This window comes from Eleutherodactylus coqui, chromosome 10 (assembly GCF_035609145.1).
Source record: "Eleutherodactylus coqui strain aEleCoq1 chromosome 10, aEleCoq1.hap1, whole genome shotgun sequence".
In the NCBI taxonomy this organism is placed as follows: domain Eukaryota; kingdom Metazoa; phylum Chordata; class Amphibia; order Anura; family Eleutherodactylidae; genus Eleutherodactylus; species Eleutherodactylus coqui.
In genome coordinates, this window is record NC_089846.1 from 76,907,111 (window position 1) to 76,921,528 (window position 14,418).

Sequence of the window (14,418 nt, forward strand, 5' to 3'; positions counted from 1 at the left end):
ATGAAAGAAAAATGACATTCCACCATCCTTCAGTGCGTCTTGTTTCTACGGCGCACAAACTGCAACAAAAATGAAATGATAACTTTATTCTATGGGTCAGTACAATTACTACGATACCAAATGTGTATACTTTTGTTTACTGTAGCACTTTTAATTTTAGACATTTAATTTTTTAAAATTATTTTCTGCTGCATCTTCTGCGCGCAATAACTTTTTTATTTTTCCATCGATGTACTTGAGCAAGGGCTCATTTTTTGCTGGATGTCCTGTAGTTAACGTTGGTACCATTTTGGAATACATACGACTTTTTGTTCGCTTTTTATTGCATTTTTTTCTGGGAGACAGGGTGACTGAAAAAGTGCATTTGTGGCGTTCTTTATTTTTTTTTCAGACTACGTTCACCGTGCGGAATAAATAATGCACTATTTTGATAGATCAGACATTTACGGACGCAGCCATACCAAATATGTATTTTTCTTTTATGATTTAGATTTTTTTATTATAGATATGGCAAAAGGAGGGTGATTTAAACTTGTATTCCTTTTTTTTTTAAGTGTGAAAAAGTCATGAAAAAGAAAAAAAACTATTACAATTTGGTATGGGCATAATTGTACTGGACTGTAGAATTAATTTAATATATTATTTATACTGCTCAGAGAATGCAGTGAAAAATAAAAATAAGAAACATGCCAGCATTAGAGATTTTGTTAATCTTGCCACTAGAAGAAATGGAATAAAAAGTGATCAAAATTTTACATGTTCCAAAAAATTAGATAAATGAAGACTGTTCATCCCACAAAAAAACAGTCCCTTCTGGAGCTCTGGCAATGGTAAAAAAAATTAATACGGCTCTTGGAATGTGGCGACACAAAAGCAAACCTTTAAGAAAAAAAATGTTTTAAATGTACAAAAATAGCAAAACATAAAAAACTATATAAACTTGGTATCGCCGGAATCGTGCTGACTCAGAGAATAATGTTATCACACTATTTATTCTGCACGCTGAACGCTGTAAAAATGAGTTCGAAAAAACAAATGGCAGGATTTCTTTTTTTTCCCCTAATCTCCCTACAAATTTTTTCACAAAATGATGTCAACTTGTCCTGCAAAAAACAAGCCCTCATATGGCCGTGTCAATAGAAAAATGAAAAGGTTATGGCTCTTGCAACGCGACTGCAAAATTAGTTGAAATTAAATGATTGGCCTATTTAAAAAACCTGCCCTGGTGGGTCTGACAGGGTGGTAAGAAACCCGCCACTCAAGGGGTTAAATGAGTGTTTCTCACCTCCAGTAATCAGGAACTCCAACAGGTCATGTTTTCAGGATATCCTATGGTAAGAACCCCTCTGGTAATGTCTGAGGCGCCGATAATAATTACATCACCTGTGCAATACTGAGGGAATCCTAAAAACATGACCTGTTAGCGGTCCCTGAGGACTGGAGTTGAGAAACATATTTAAATCACTGCATGTGCTCAGGAATACTTCCAGAAATTATTGTCTGTGAACACAGTTCATCCTGCAATCCACAAATGTAAGTTACAGCGGTATTATACAAAGAAGAAGCCATATATCAACACAATCCAGAAACACCAATGTCTTCTCTGGGTCAAAGCTCATTTACAATGGACTTAGGCAAAATGGAAAACTGTTCTGTGGTCAGATGAATCAAAGTTTGAAATTTGTTGGAAGCCATGGATGTCGTGTGGAGAGGAGAAGGACCATCCAGCTTGTTATGAGTGCACAGTTCAGCATCTCTGGTGGTTTCGGATTGCATTACTGCCTATGGCATGGGCAGCTTACACATCCTGACAAGCACTATCAATGCTGAGCAGTATATAGAGGTAGAACACATACTCTATCCAGACAAGGTCTATTTCAGGGAACACCTTGGATATATCTGGAGCAACCAATGCCAGTCAGCTGCTACAAAAGCTAATAGAGTCTTGCGGTGCATTAAAAGAAGTATGGGGACGAGAGACGAGAACATTATTCTCCCACTATATAAGGCACTTTGTCAGGCCTCACATGGAATACTGTGTACAGTTCTGGACACCGGCGCTCAGGAAAGATGTCGCAGTGCTTGAGGGGGTTCAAAGAAGGGCAACTAAACTAATACATGGAATGAGAGGACTAGAATACCCAGAGAGGCATCAAAATTAGGACTTTTCACCCTGGAAAAAGAGGCTAAGGGGCGATCATATAACTATGTATAAATAAATGAGGGGACAATACAAGGATCTCTCCCATGATTTGTTTATACCCAGGACTGCATCAATAACAAGAGGGCATCCGCTGCACCTAGAAGAAAGCAGGTTTCATCACCATCACAGAAGGGGGTTCTTTACTGTAAGAGCAGTGAGACTGTGGAACTCTCTGCCTGAAGACGTGGTGATGGCAAAATCAATACAGGAGTTTAAGAGGGACTAAATGACTTTCTCGAGCGGAAGGATATTACAGGATATAGACATTATGTGACCAGCGGGTTTGTAGTTCCGGGTCTTACAGTCAGGTAGGAACTATCAAAAGTTGATCCAGGGATTATTCTGATTGCCATTACAGAGTCGGGAAGGAATTTTCCCCAAAATGGCCTTATTGGTTTCTGCCTCTTGTTTTTTTTTTCTTCCTCTGGATCAACTAGAGCAGGGGTGTCAAACTCATTTTCACCGAGGGCCACATCAGCCTTATGGCTACCTTCAAAGGGCCGATTCTAATTGTAAGACAGTAAAGTAAAAGTAAACCCCACAGTGGCCCGATTGGTAATAAGGTTCCCCATAGTGGCCAGTGACGCACGCCATTCTGCGCATACACGCGCACGCCATTCTGCGCATACAGACGCACGCCATTCTGCGCTTACAGATGCACGCCATTCTGCGCTTACAGACGCACGCCATTCTGCGCTTACAGACGCACGCCATTCTGCGCTTACAGACGCACGCCATTCTGCGCACACACCCGCACGCCATTCTGCGCACACACCCGCACGCCACTCTGCGCACACACCCGCATGCCACTCTGCGCACACACCCGCATGCCATTCTGCTCACACACCCGCACGCCATTCTGCGCACACAGACGCACGCCATTCTGCGCACACACAGACGCACGCCATTCTGCGCACACACAGACGCACGCCATTCTGCGCACACACAGACGCACGCCATTCTGCGCTCACACAGGCGCACGCCATTCTGCGCTCACACAGGCACACGCCATTCTGCGCTCACACAGGCGCACGCCATTCTGCGCTCACACAGGCGCACGCCATTCTGCGCGCACAGACGCACACCATTCTGCGCATACACCCACACAGACGCACGCCATTCTGCGCATACACCCGCACAGACGCACGCCATTCTGCGCATACACCCGCACAGACGCACGCCATTCTGCGCATACACCCGCACAGACGCACGCCATTCTGCGCATACACCCGCACAGACGCACGCCATTCTGCGCATACACCCGCACAGACGCACGCCATTCTGCGCATACACCCGCACAGACGCACGCCATTCTGCGCATACACCCGCACAGACGCACGCCATTCTGCGCATACACCCGCACAGACGCACACCATTCTGCGCATACACCCGCACAGACGCACACCATTCTGCGCATACACCCGCACAGACGCACACCATTCTGCGCATACACCCGCACAGACGCACACCATTCTGCGCATACACCCACACACACACATATATACAGACACACACATTTATATATATATATATATATATATATATATATATGACACACACACACATACATATATATACACACACACACACATATATACACATACATACATATACACACACACACACATATACACACACACACACGTATATACACACACACACACACACACACACACACACACACATATATATATAGACACACACACACATACACATATATATATACACACACACACATTATATATATATAATATATATATATATATGACACACACACATATATATATGTGCAGAGATCATGTTCTCTGCACTCCCCTTCCCTCCTCCGCCGCCGTTGTCAGTCTGCTATCGGCACTCCTCTATTACTGTCTGCAGTAGACAGAACAAGCCGAGAGCAGACTGCCTACTGACAGCAGCACGGAGGAGTGAGGAAACTTACTGCATAGCCTGCGGGCCACAGAAAATGAGGCGGCGGGCCGGATTCGGCCCGCGGGCCTTGTGTTTGACACCTGTGAACTAGAGGTTGAAACAGGCTGAACTAGATGGACATTGCCTTCATTCAGCCTAACATACTATGTTACTATTTGTATATCAGCTAAACCACATACTGCATCCATCACAACAGCATGACTTCCAGAAGAAGAGTCTGGAGTGATCTGGCCGCCTGCAGTCCAGACCTTCCACCACATACTGCATCCATCAAAACAGCTTCACAGGAGAAGAGCCTGGGGTGAACCAGCTGCCTGCAGTCCAGACCTTCCACCACTTACTGCATTCAACACAACAGCATGGCTTCACAGAAGAAGAGTCCAGAGTGAACCAGTCACCTGCTGTCCGGACCTTCCACCACATACTGCATCCATCACAACAGCATGGCTTCACAGAAGAGTCCGAGGGTGAACCAGCCGCCTGCAGTATGGACCTTCTACCACATACTGCATCCATCACAACAGCATGGCTTCACAGGAGAAGAGCCTGGGGTGAACCGGCCAAATGCAGTCCAGACCTTCCACCACATACTGCATCCATCACAACAGCATGGCTTCACAGAAGAGTCCGAGGGTGAACCAGCCATCTGCAGTCTGGACCTGCTACCACATACTGCATCCATCACAACAGCATGATTCCACAGAAGAGTCCGAGGGTGAACCGGCCGCCTGCAGTCCGGACCTTCCACCACATACTGCATCCAGCACAACAGCATGGCTCCACAGTAGAGTCCGAGGGTGAACCGGCCGCCGGCAGTCTGTACCTTCCACCACATACTGCATCCAGCACAACAGCATGGCTCCACAGTAGAGTCCGAGGGTGAACCGGCCGCCGGCAGTCTGTACCTTCCACCACATACTGCATTCAACACAACAGCTTGGCTTTTGAGAAGAAGAGTCTGGGGGTGAACTGGACGCCTGTAGTCTGGACCTTCCACAACAGCATGGCTTCACAGAAAAAGATTCCAGTGGTGAACCAACTGCCTACAGTCCAGACCTTCCACCATATACTGCATCCATCATGTGTCGCTGCCACCAATTTCTAACTGAGTTAACTTTTTAAATGAAATGGAGCAATGTCTCCCCCCGCACCCCTCTGATATGTTCTATGTTCTACTGTCAATAAAATATGGTTGGATAAGATTTCCAAATTATTGCATTCTATTTTTCTTTTCTTCTATTTATACACAGCATCCCAACTTTTTTGAAATTGGGGTTGTATTTTATGCTTTACTTTGTCATTTTTGAAATCTCTGCCTGCTGTTAGGATATTGAACTATTTCTGATTGTATTTTAGAATTTCTCACCTAAGGCAACTCCTTCAAACTATGGTCACTATAGCAATCGGCCGATTTCATCAGGAAACCTGCAGCCAGCCAGGTGTTTTTGCTGCAGTGGCCACTAGAGGGGAAATGTAGTATTACAGGTGGTCATTCCGATGAGGTTTGAAGTCCACCAAGCAGGAAACTTCTCTTTATGACATCCGTATACCCTAATAGGAAAGGGGGTTGTGTTTATGATACCGCTCCTGTAATCAAAAGAGTATGACAGCAAGCAGAGATCTTGAGCATACTGAGTAATTAAAGAATAAAGTTTTCTTTTCTACTTTCCTGTTGATTTATTCTTATGGGAATCCTATGAAGGTGTTGGGTTAAGAATCATGGCGGGCCCCATTTATGTGTTGGAGGTTCCATTAGGAGCCTTTGGTGCAGATCCATCAGAACATACTTGGTTAAATAACCCAGCATGCAGAACTATTTCTTCTGGTAAAATATCGGTTGAAACGCTGGAATTGTAGTCAGTGGGGTCTGTTTTGCTCGCTCCGGCGGGCGCCTGATGTGGTAGTTTCAGCCTTTACGTTGTTCAGCTCTGAGTACAGAGCCAAATAACGGAAATTTGCAGATGTGAGTTTGGGCCTTGGAGTGCAGTTCCTATCATGGATCAGTGCAAGAGGCGGAGCTGTGACAACTTCTAGTATGATAATTTATTCTAATTATGTATTGTGGGTGGAGCTTTCAGCTTTGCAGCATTGTGTACTGCTTTCTGACCCGTCTTGACTGTTGCGGTCTTCCTCTCTTACAGAAAGAAGAACGGGTTATGGAGTTGCGGCAGCAGTTACGCTCTCGCAGGAAACAATCTGTGACGGCTCGAGAAAACTGCTCGGACAATCACTACCCTAATTCATCCGGGGCCGTCTCCTCTCTCTACCAGCCTGGACTTCCTCTCGCCCGCTGCCTGGTGGCTGAAGGGGGGGACAAGCTGGGCAGAAACAGCTGCGATGGCAGCCGCGTGCACCTCTTGTACAAGTAGAGACTTCACGCCACGACATGATGCCCTGCGGGCCGTCTACGGTCTACATAGCGGTCAATGCGCTGGGTGGCCGCTCTTCTTACACCTCTCTTCTGGAATGTGTTTTCCCAGTCTGTCTCTTTCCCGTCTGTGTCACTCTGTCGTTTCCCGTTCCTTTTGGATCTATCTTAGCACTCTCTTTTTATGTCTCATGTATTCGGCACCTTATACTTTCTGACAGTCACTAGAACCCTTGTGATGCACACAGATACCTGTCCTGCTGGATGCCACACTGGTGAAGCCCCGAGAACAAGACCCCCAAGTCCGTCCCCCTCAGGGAATATCCATCATCTAGCGTCACCTGCGCTCACCGCACTTACAACATGTTTTCTAAACTGTGATTGGCAATTGCAATAAATAAATAAGAGAAGATTTTTTTACTGTTTCCTTATTAATCGGTGTTCATCAGCGCGACAGATGTGGCAGTTATATACAGGACGTATTCAGTCAGGTATATACAGGATGGACGTGCCCCTTTATTAGAGCCCCCGACCCCTCTCACGATTGGTGGATCCCTGCACGGACATTCTCCCCGTGACCCCGGAGCATAAAATCACGTGATAAGTTTTCCGTGGATCAGTTTCAGTGTGAATCCACATTACATGGGAAAATCCAGCAATCGGAGCGACTTTCAACGAGGCCGGGTCCTCGGTACTGGACTAGCCGGCATCTCACTGCCAACCGCGGGGGGTTTCTCATGTAACGGCGTGGAGGGTATACCAAGAATGGCATGAGCGAGGAAAACATCCAATGAAAGGGGATCCTGTGCATGGAAACAACTGATCACTGAAAGGGGTCAGAGGAGGATGTCAGGAATTCTGATTAACAGGCTGTGTGCAGCTAAATACAACACTGGAGCTCCAATTAACGTATCCGATTGCACAACTCGCCGTTCCTTAGCATGGATTGGTATAACAGCAGACGGCAAGTTTCAGCGCCATTGTGTCTAAGAGAAACAGAAAGACTCCAGCAGGCAAAAAAACGCAAAACTTGTATCACTGAGCAGCGGAAAAATATCTCCTGGTCAGATGGGTCCAGATTTCTGTTGCTGATAAGGGGGTCAAGCAGCATGAATCGCTGACCCCTTCCTGTCAGCCAGTCAGAACATGTCTAATCTGCAGCAACTATAAGAAGCTTCCTGTCCGCAGGGGCCGGTATTCCTGCTCAACCATTTCCTCACCGAGTGGAATCTACAAAGTGATGAATTTTTGCTGTGGCTTAGATCCCACTACGTTAAAGGAGTCCAAGGCACCACTAGACGGACATCTCTAATAAATGTATGGAGGAGATGTGTATATATACACTGTAGGTACACATGTAGCAAGCGCAATTTACACACCTTCCCTCTCATTTAACTTGTATTGTATCGGCTGTATTAAACAAAATGTGCGTGAATTTTGATCATGCCAAACAAATGTGTGCTTGTTGCTTGCTGCATCTGTACACTGACATGCCAAAGGTCACGGGACAGGAACTTATATCATGTAGGACTCCAGTTCAGCAATATACAGCAATTCAATGTGGCATCTATTCCACAAGTGGACGGAAGAAGTCTGGAGGGATGTGGAGCCGTCTGGATGCCCCCGCAGCTCCAGGGTATCTGTAGATGCAGGATCTCAGGGTGAATGTACCTCTCCACCACATCCCATAAATGCTCGATTGGGCACGTCAGGGGAACGTGCAGCCGTGCCATTTATAGAACCCTCCAGAACGTTCTTCCATTCAATTCTGGATAACTGGGCTCAAAGGCACGGTGCATTATCCTGCAGGAATATCTATTATTGTGGAGGAACGTGAAGGGCAGCAAATGTTCAACAAGCAGTGAAACGTAGTGGTCAATGTCATGTTTAGGCGGATCAGTGGACCCATCCCATGCAAAGAGAACACACGACACCAGTCTGCAAAGGTCCTTGGTGACAACTGGGGTCTGTGGGGTATTATGGTATCTTGTCACCACCAGAAGAATAGGTGAAGACAAGATAAATGCCCACAAGCAACTGGCAGGCCATGATCTCCCCACCTGCCTCGTTTCACTCACCCCTCAGACGCTTGGCTTGGCCGTGGCCCCCTTCCCTCCTCCTCTCTGGCATGGTGCTCCCGCTGAACCACCGCGATGCTGCTGTGGGTGTGTGCCGCTGGCCATGTCAGTCTACTTCTGTGGCCCCCCGCACCTGCCTGTGCTCAGCCGTGGGCCGGTGGCTGTGCTCCCTGGGCTGCTGTCGGCTGTGGGCTGGCGTACCCATGGACCCGCTCTCTGTGTGTCCTCCTGTGGCCTCCCATGTAAGGTATGCTCACGGGTGGCCACCACTGTCCTTCCACCTTTCCCCGGCTGCCGTCAGTGTATTCTGCTAGCGGCAGAGCCGGCGCTCCATTTACTGTTCCCCCAGTGCACTCTGCTTCCAGTTGCCGGCCGCTTGCAGACAACAGCCGCCCCACCTTTGGTGGAGATGGTGGGGGTATTCCACAGCCCCATGGATCGCCATTGCAGAGAGGAGCAGGGAAGGGGACCAAGGCCAAGCCAGGGGTCCCAGGAAGGGTGCGTGAAACAAGGCAGGAGGGGAGATCATGCCCTGACATTTTCCAGTGCAGTCAATCAAATTGGGGGCGTCTGCTTGTGGGCCTGCATCATGTCTCCACCCACTCTTCTGGTGGTGACAAGATACAATAATACCGGTCTGCGGCTTCATAGGGTCTGCAACACACATGAACCGGGCCATCAGCAATTGTTACCCGTGACTCATGGGACCATAACACGTTGACAGTCCTCTAGGGTCCAGTTACAACCTCACGAGCCCAGGTGAGGCGCTGTGCCCAGTGCTGTGGTGGTAACAGAGGTCCTCTGGTGGGTCTTCTGTTCCCATATCCCATGGGAGCTACAGAATGCTGCACTGACCTACAGGATATACATGTGGGGTCTCCTGCGCTGACCTGCGGAATATACATGTGGGGTCTCCTGCGCTGACCTGCAGGATATACATGTGGAGTCTCCTGCACTGACCTGCGGGATATACATGTGGAGTCTCCTGCGCTGACCTGCGGGATATACATGTGGGGTCTCCTGCGCTAACCTGTGGGATATACATGTGGGGTCTCCTGCACTGACCTGCAAGATATACATGTGGGGTCTCCAGCACTGACCTGCAAGATATACATGTGGGGTCTCCTGCACTGACCTGCAAGATATACATGTGGGGTCTCCTGCACTGACCTGCGGGATATACATGTGAATCCTGACAATAGCTCGCTCCTTCCAGGATGGCCTCCGGACGTCCCTGGGGCAGGTTTTCCTGGGTACCTCAGTGAATGTCTGCTGTAAACATCCTGAACTGGGTCCCACAAATTCTCTGTTGGGCCATACCCTTTACACTGCGCGAGGTATTGTAACCCCCCCTCCACGTTCTGGAGTCCATGATTTTCTCTACCTCATACTTCTCCTCTCCTCAGATCTCCAGGAAAGAGGTTTTCTTTAAATGGTTTTAGGCGGGTGTTATGAAACTTTAGATTGGATCTTTAGATTGCTTCTTGGTCCATGGATTTTGGTCCAAGCTTGGAAGAAGAGACATGGCTCTTCAGGCTCTGGGTAGACAGCTACACTTTGTTCCCTACCTGAAAGGCAGGGGAGGACCTGCAATTGCAATCTGCAACTCATTTGTAGTTCGCTTGAGCCCGTTGCAGTATTTTCTTCAATTTTTCCTGAGTTTCTTGTAAGGTTACTAGTTTGTGGACAGGAGTCCCGACCGAGAGGCTTGCAATGAATACTAGATGTAATCCATAGTTCACAAGAAATGGACTCTGTGAGGCAGAGCAATATTTGGCGTCATTATAATTGAACTCCGCCGTTGATTGACAGTCCACGCAATTGTCCTGGAGATGGGAGATGAAGCACTGGAGATATTCCAGAGTCTGGTTTGTCCTTTCGTTCTGACCGTTGGACTGGGTATGAAACGCCGAAGATAGGTTTATGGTGATGCCCAGGACCATGCAAAAATATTTTCCAGAACTTTGATGCGAACTGTACCCCTCTATCAGAAACTACATCCCCATGCATATTACATGCAGTCTGAAAACTTCTCTGATCACCAGTTCTGCAGTATTCTCCGCTGTTGGGATCCCTTTGGTGGTGATAAAACGGGCCATCTTAGTAAGTTGGTCTTCCAGCGCTAGAATGGTGGCCATCTCTTTTGATGAAGGGAGGTCCACAATAAAATTCATAGATATGGATTCCTATGGTCTGAATGAGACTGGAAGTAGCTGTAACAGTGCCAACGGGTGAGCTCGGGGTATTTTATTTTGTGCACTAGTATCACATGAGTTGACATACTCCTTCACATCGTTCTTGCAATTGGTCCACCAGAAGAAGCGAAGCAGGAGCTCCAAGGTCCTTGTGATCCCAGGATGGCCAGCAAGTTTAGAGACATGGATCTATTCGAGTTGGCCCCCGTCTGGAATGTGCAGTCTTTTTTTTTCATCCAGAACCCCTTTTTGTAAGAAAGATGTACTTCCTTGGAAGGTTGTTTGAGGAAATGGTCACTTTCATACCCTTCTTTAACCTTTGTTAGAAATTCTTTAGGATTAAGAATTCTCCCCAATTTTCTAGGGACCAGAATAGTACTGAATTCACAGAATAATACTGATTCACCCAGAATCCTCGACAAGGCGTTGGCCTTACCATTCCTGGAACCTGGTCAGTAGGAGACAATGAAGTTGAATCTTGAAAAGAATAAGGCCCATAGTGCTTATCTCACTGATAGCCTCTTGGCAGTACAAAGAAACTCTAAATTCCTATGGTCTGTGAGAACTGGATGATGAGCTTTCTCCAGAAGGTGTCTCCATTCAGAGAAAGCTACCTTGCTAGCAAGAAGTTCCTTATTCCCAATGTTGTAGTTTCTTTCCCCGGACGATAAGATGTATGATAAAAATGCACATGGATGCAGCTGCATTTTGTCTTCAACTCATTGTCACAGCATAGCATCAACTGCCGAGTCGGAGGCGTCAACTTCAACTACAAAGAGTAATTCTGGATTTGGGTTGACTAACACCGGTGCAGACGTAAAGAGGGTCTTTAATCTTTCAAAGACATCCTGCATCTCTGGGGACCATGAAAATGCTTTCTTCGTCAGAGCGGTGATAGGCAGGATGTTTTTTGAAAAGTCGTTTATGAATTTCCTATAAAAATTTGTGAAACCGACAAAGCATTGAATATCTTTTAAGTTCTTGGGACAGGCCAATCCACAACAGCTTTAATCTTGGTAGGGTTAATACTCAGACTGTTTGGAGAGATGACATACCCCCAAAACTGCATTTGGGTCTGCTCAAATTCACATTTCTCGCTCCAAGACCAACTGGATGTGATTATGATGTTCTTCAAAGTTGTCAGAGAAAATAAGGATATCATTGAGATAGGCCACCACAAATTGATCCAATAGGTCTCAAAAAACATTGCTAATAAAATGTTGAAAGGTAGCAGGAGCGTTACAAAGCCCAAATGCCATGACTAGATATTCAAAGTGTCCGTATCTTGTTCTGCGTGTAATCTTCCATTCATCCCTGGGGTGGATTTATAACAGATTATATGTCTCTCTGAGATCCAATTTAGTACAAACTTTGACTGCATGGAGCCTCTGCAGCAGTTCCGGAATTAAAGGGAGAGGGTAGCAATTTTTAGTTCCCTATAGTCAATGAACAGTCGAAGAGTAGCATCTTTCTTTTCAGTGAAGAATATGGGTGTTCCCACTGGGGAGAAAGAGGGACAGATGAAGCCCTTTTTTAAATTTTCATCCAATTATCCCTGAAGGACTTTTAACTCTGGTTCCGAAAGGTTGTAGATACACCCAAACGGAATTGAAGATCCAGGAAGCAGCTCAATAGGACAGCCATACAGCCAATAAGGGGGCAGTTGATTGGTGTTCTTTTTGCTGCAGATGTTGAACGGCTGGTATGGCGGTGACAACTTCTCATTTTCTAGAGGCTAGATGAGTATTCTTGGGGTCTTGTCCCTGACTGGAAGTGGGCAGCTTGGATTGACAGTTCACCTTACAATGCTCTGAGGGGAAGATGATAGATCTTGATTCCCAGTTGATGGCTATGTTGTGAGTAAAGAACCAAGGAATTTCTAGGATAACTGGAAATTTCGAAGAGGAGATGAGATGAAAACTGATTGTCTCATGATGATCTGGCTCTATGTGAATTTCCAGTTCACTCGTCTCCTGAGTAAGAGGCCCAGAAATCAAGGAGGACCCGTCCACCGTTTCCATATCAAAGGGTACAGTTTTAGCTCTGGTTACAGTATGGTTATCAAGAGCGTACTGGCAGTCCATGAAGTTCCTTCCTGCTCCTGAATCCAATATGACAGTGCCTAAGATTTTGCAGCTTCCCATAATTATCTTGATAGGGATAATGAAATAGAGGAATGGGTAATGTCTCTCCTTGTCTTCTTGGGTGATGGATGGAATGGCTGGCAGAGCAATTCCAACTCTTTCGGAATGGCTTTTGGTCTTAGCATGGGTGAGGGCAATGATCTTCTGGAACTTATTAGGACAGTTCATAGCATAAGACCCCCCGCCCCCTTCCCCGAAGTGCAGGCATACATTTTCAGAGCAACTTTCTTTCTCTGTCATGGAGAAGGGTTTGCAGATGGCAGCGATCTGCGTTGGTTCGGGTGAAGAGTACACCCTTGGTTGGGTGTTTACGGTGGATGGCCCGAACAAATAGGATGGCTTATTTCCAAAAAACGAAATTTGTCCTTTCGCCGTTCTGTAAGCCTCTGATCTATGCGGATGCCTAGTTTAATGAACTCTTACAAACTATGAGGGGTCTCCACTCTGGCCAACTCGTCTTTAACACCTACCGAAATTCCTCTTTAGAACTGACTCAGCTGTGTGGCAGGGTTCCACGCGGTGTTATTTGCCCAACGACGAAATTGCGCTGTAATAGTCGGCAACCAATTGTCGACCCTGTCAGATATTGTGCAATCATCTTTTGGCCGTTGCACAGCAGTTTGGGTCGTCGAACACTTGATCCATAACCATAATGAAGGTGTGGAAGTTATCAAGAAGGGTACTGTCATTTTCCACAGAAGGTGAGGCCCAAGCAAGAGCTTCACCTTTCAGCAGGTTAAGGGCGCCCACCCACTGGCGTTTGCGATTTTCGTGCGTGAAAAACGCAGCGTTTTCCGCTGCGTTTTTTGCGGCTTTTTCGCGGCATTTTTGCGGCTTTTTCGCGCCTTTTCCGTTAATTTCCATTGACATTCATGGGTGCATTAAGAGAAAAATAAGGACACATATGCAACTGACAGTTCCTATGTTAAAAATTGCAACGGACTGAAAAAAAAAAACGCAAATGGACAGGAACACATTCAATTCTAATTGCTCTTCAGAAAAAACGCAAAACGCAAAGGAAAAAAAATCGCAAGTGGGTAGGCACCCTCATAATAAACATCACCTTTTTCCTGTCGTTGATAAATGGAGCAGGTTTCATCTGGAAATCCTCAGAAATCCTTGGTACTGGGGGCGGTCCCCACCAAACCATGACGGTAAAGGCCTCCTGCACCCAGGCAGAAATTCCGCGTTGGGATTTCCCACAGAATTTCCACCCGTGCACGCTGCCAAAGGATTGCATTAGATAATGCAATCCTAGGCAGACAGCATTAGATAATGCAATCCTATGCAGACAGCTGTGATTTGACCGCATGAAAACTCGCGCGGTAAACAAATCGCGGCATGTCCTATTTCTGTGCAAGTCTTGCAGTGATCCGCACAGAAAAGTCATGGCTGACGCGCCACCTCCACACTGCGCACGTGCGGTTGTGCGCCAGCCAGGACATCACAGTGTAGAGAGAGAAGACGCCGGATAGGCGAGTATAATGTCAATACCAGGGCA

At 46.7% G+C, this 14,418-nt stretch overlaps 1 protein-coding gene across 4 annotated transcripts in view; it reads left to right on the forward strand.

Annotated features, from left to right (window-relative positions):
• The window catches only part of GABBR1 (gamma-aminobutyric acid type B receptor subunit 1), a 151,613-nt gene extending 144,696 nt beyond the window's left edge, over window positions 1–6,917 (forward strand). For all 4 annotated transcript variants that reach the window (XM_066581345.1, XM_066581347.1, XM_066581348.1 and 1 more), the window contains one exon: window positions 6,274–6,917. In XM_066581345.1, coding sequence (XP_066437442.1) covers window positions 6,274–6,501 — 228 coding nt within the window. In that variant the 3' untranslated portion in view covers window positions 6,502–6,917. The remainder of the gene's footprint in view (window positions 1–6,273) is intronic.
• The last annotated feature ends 7,501 nt before the right edge of the window (window positions 6,918–14,418 follow it).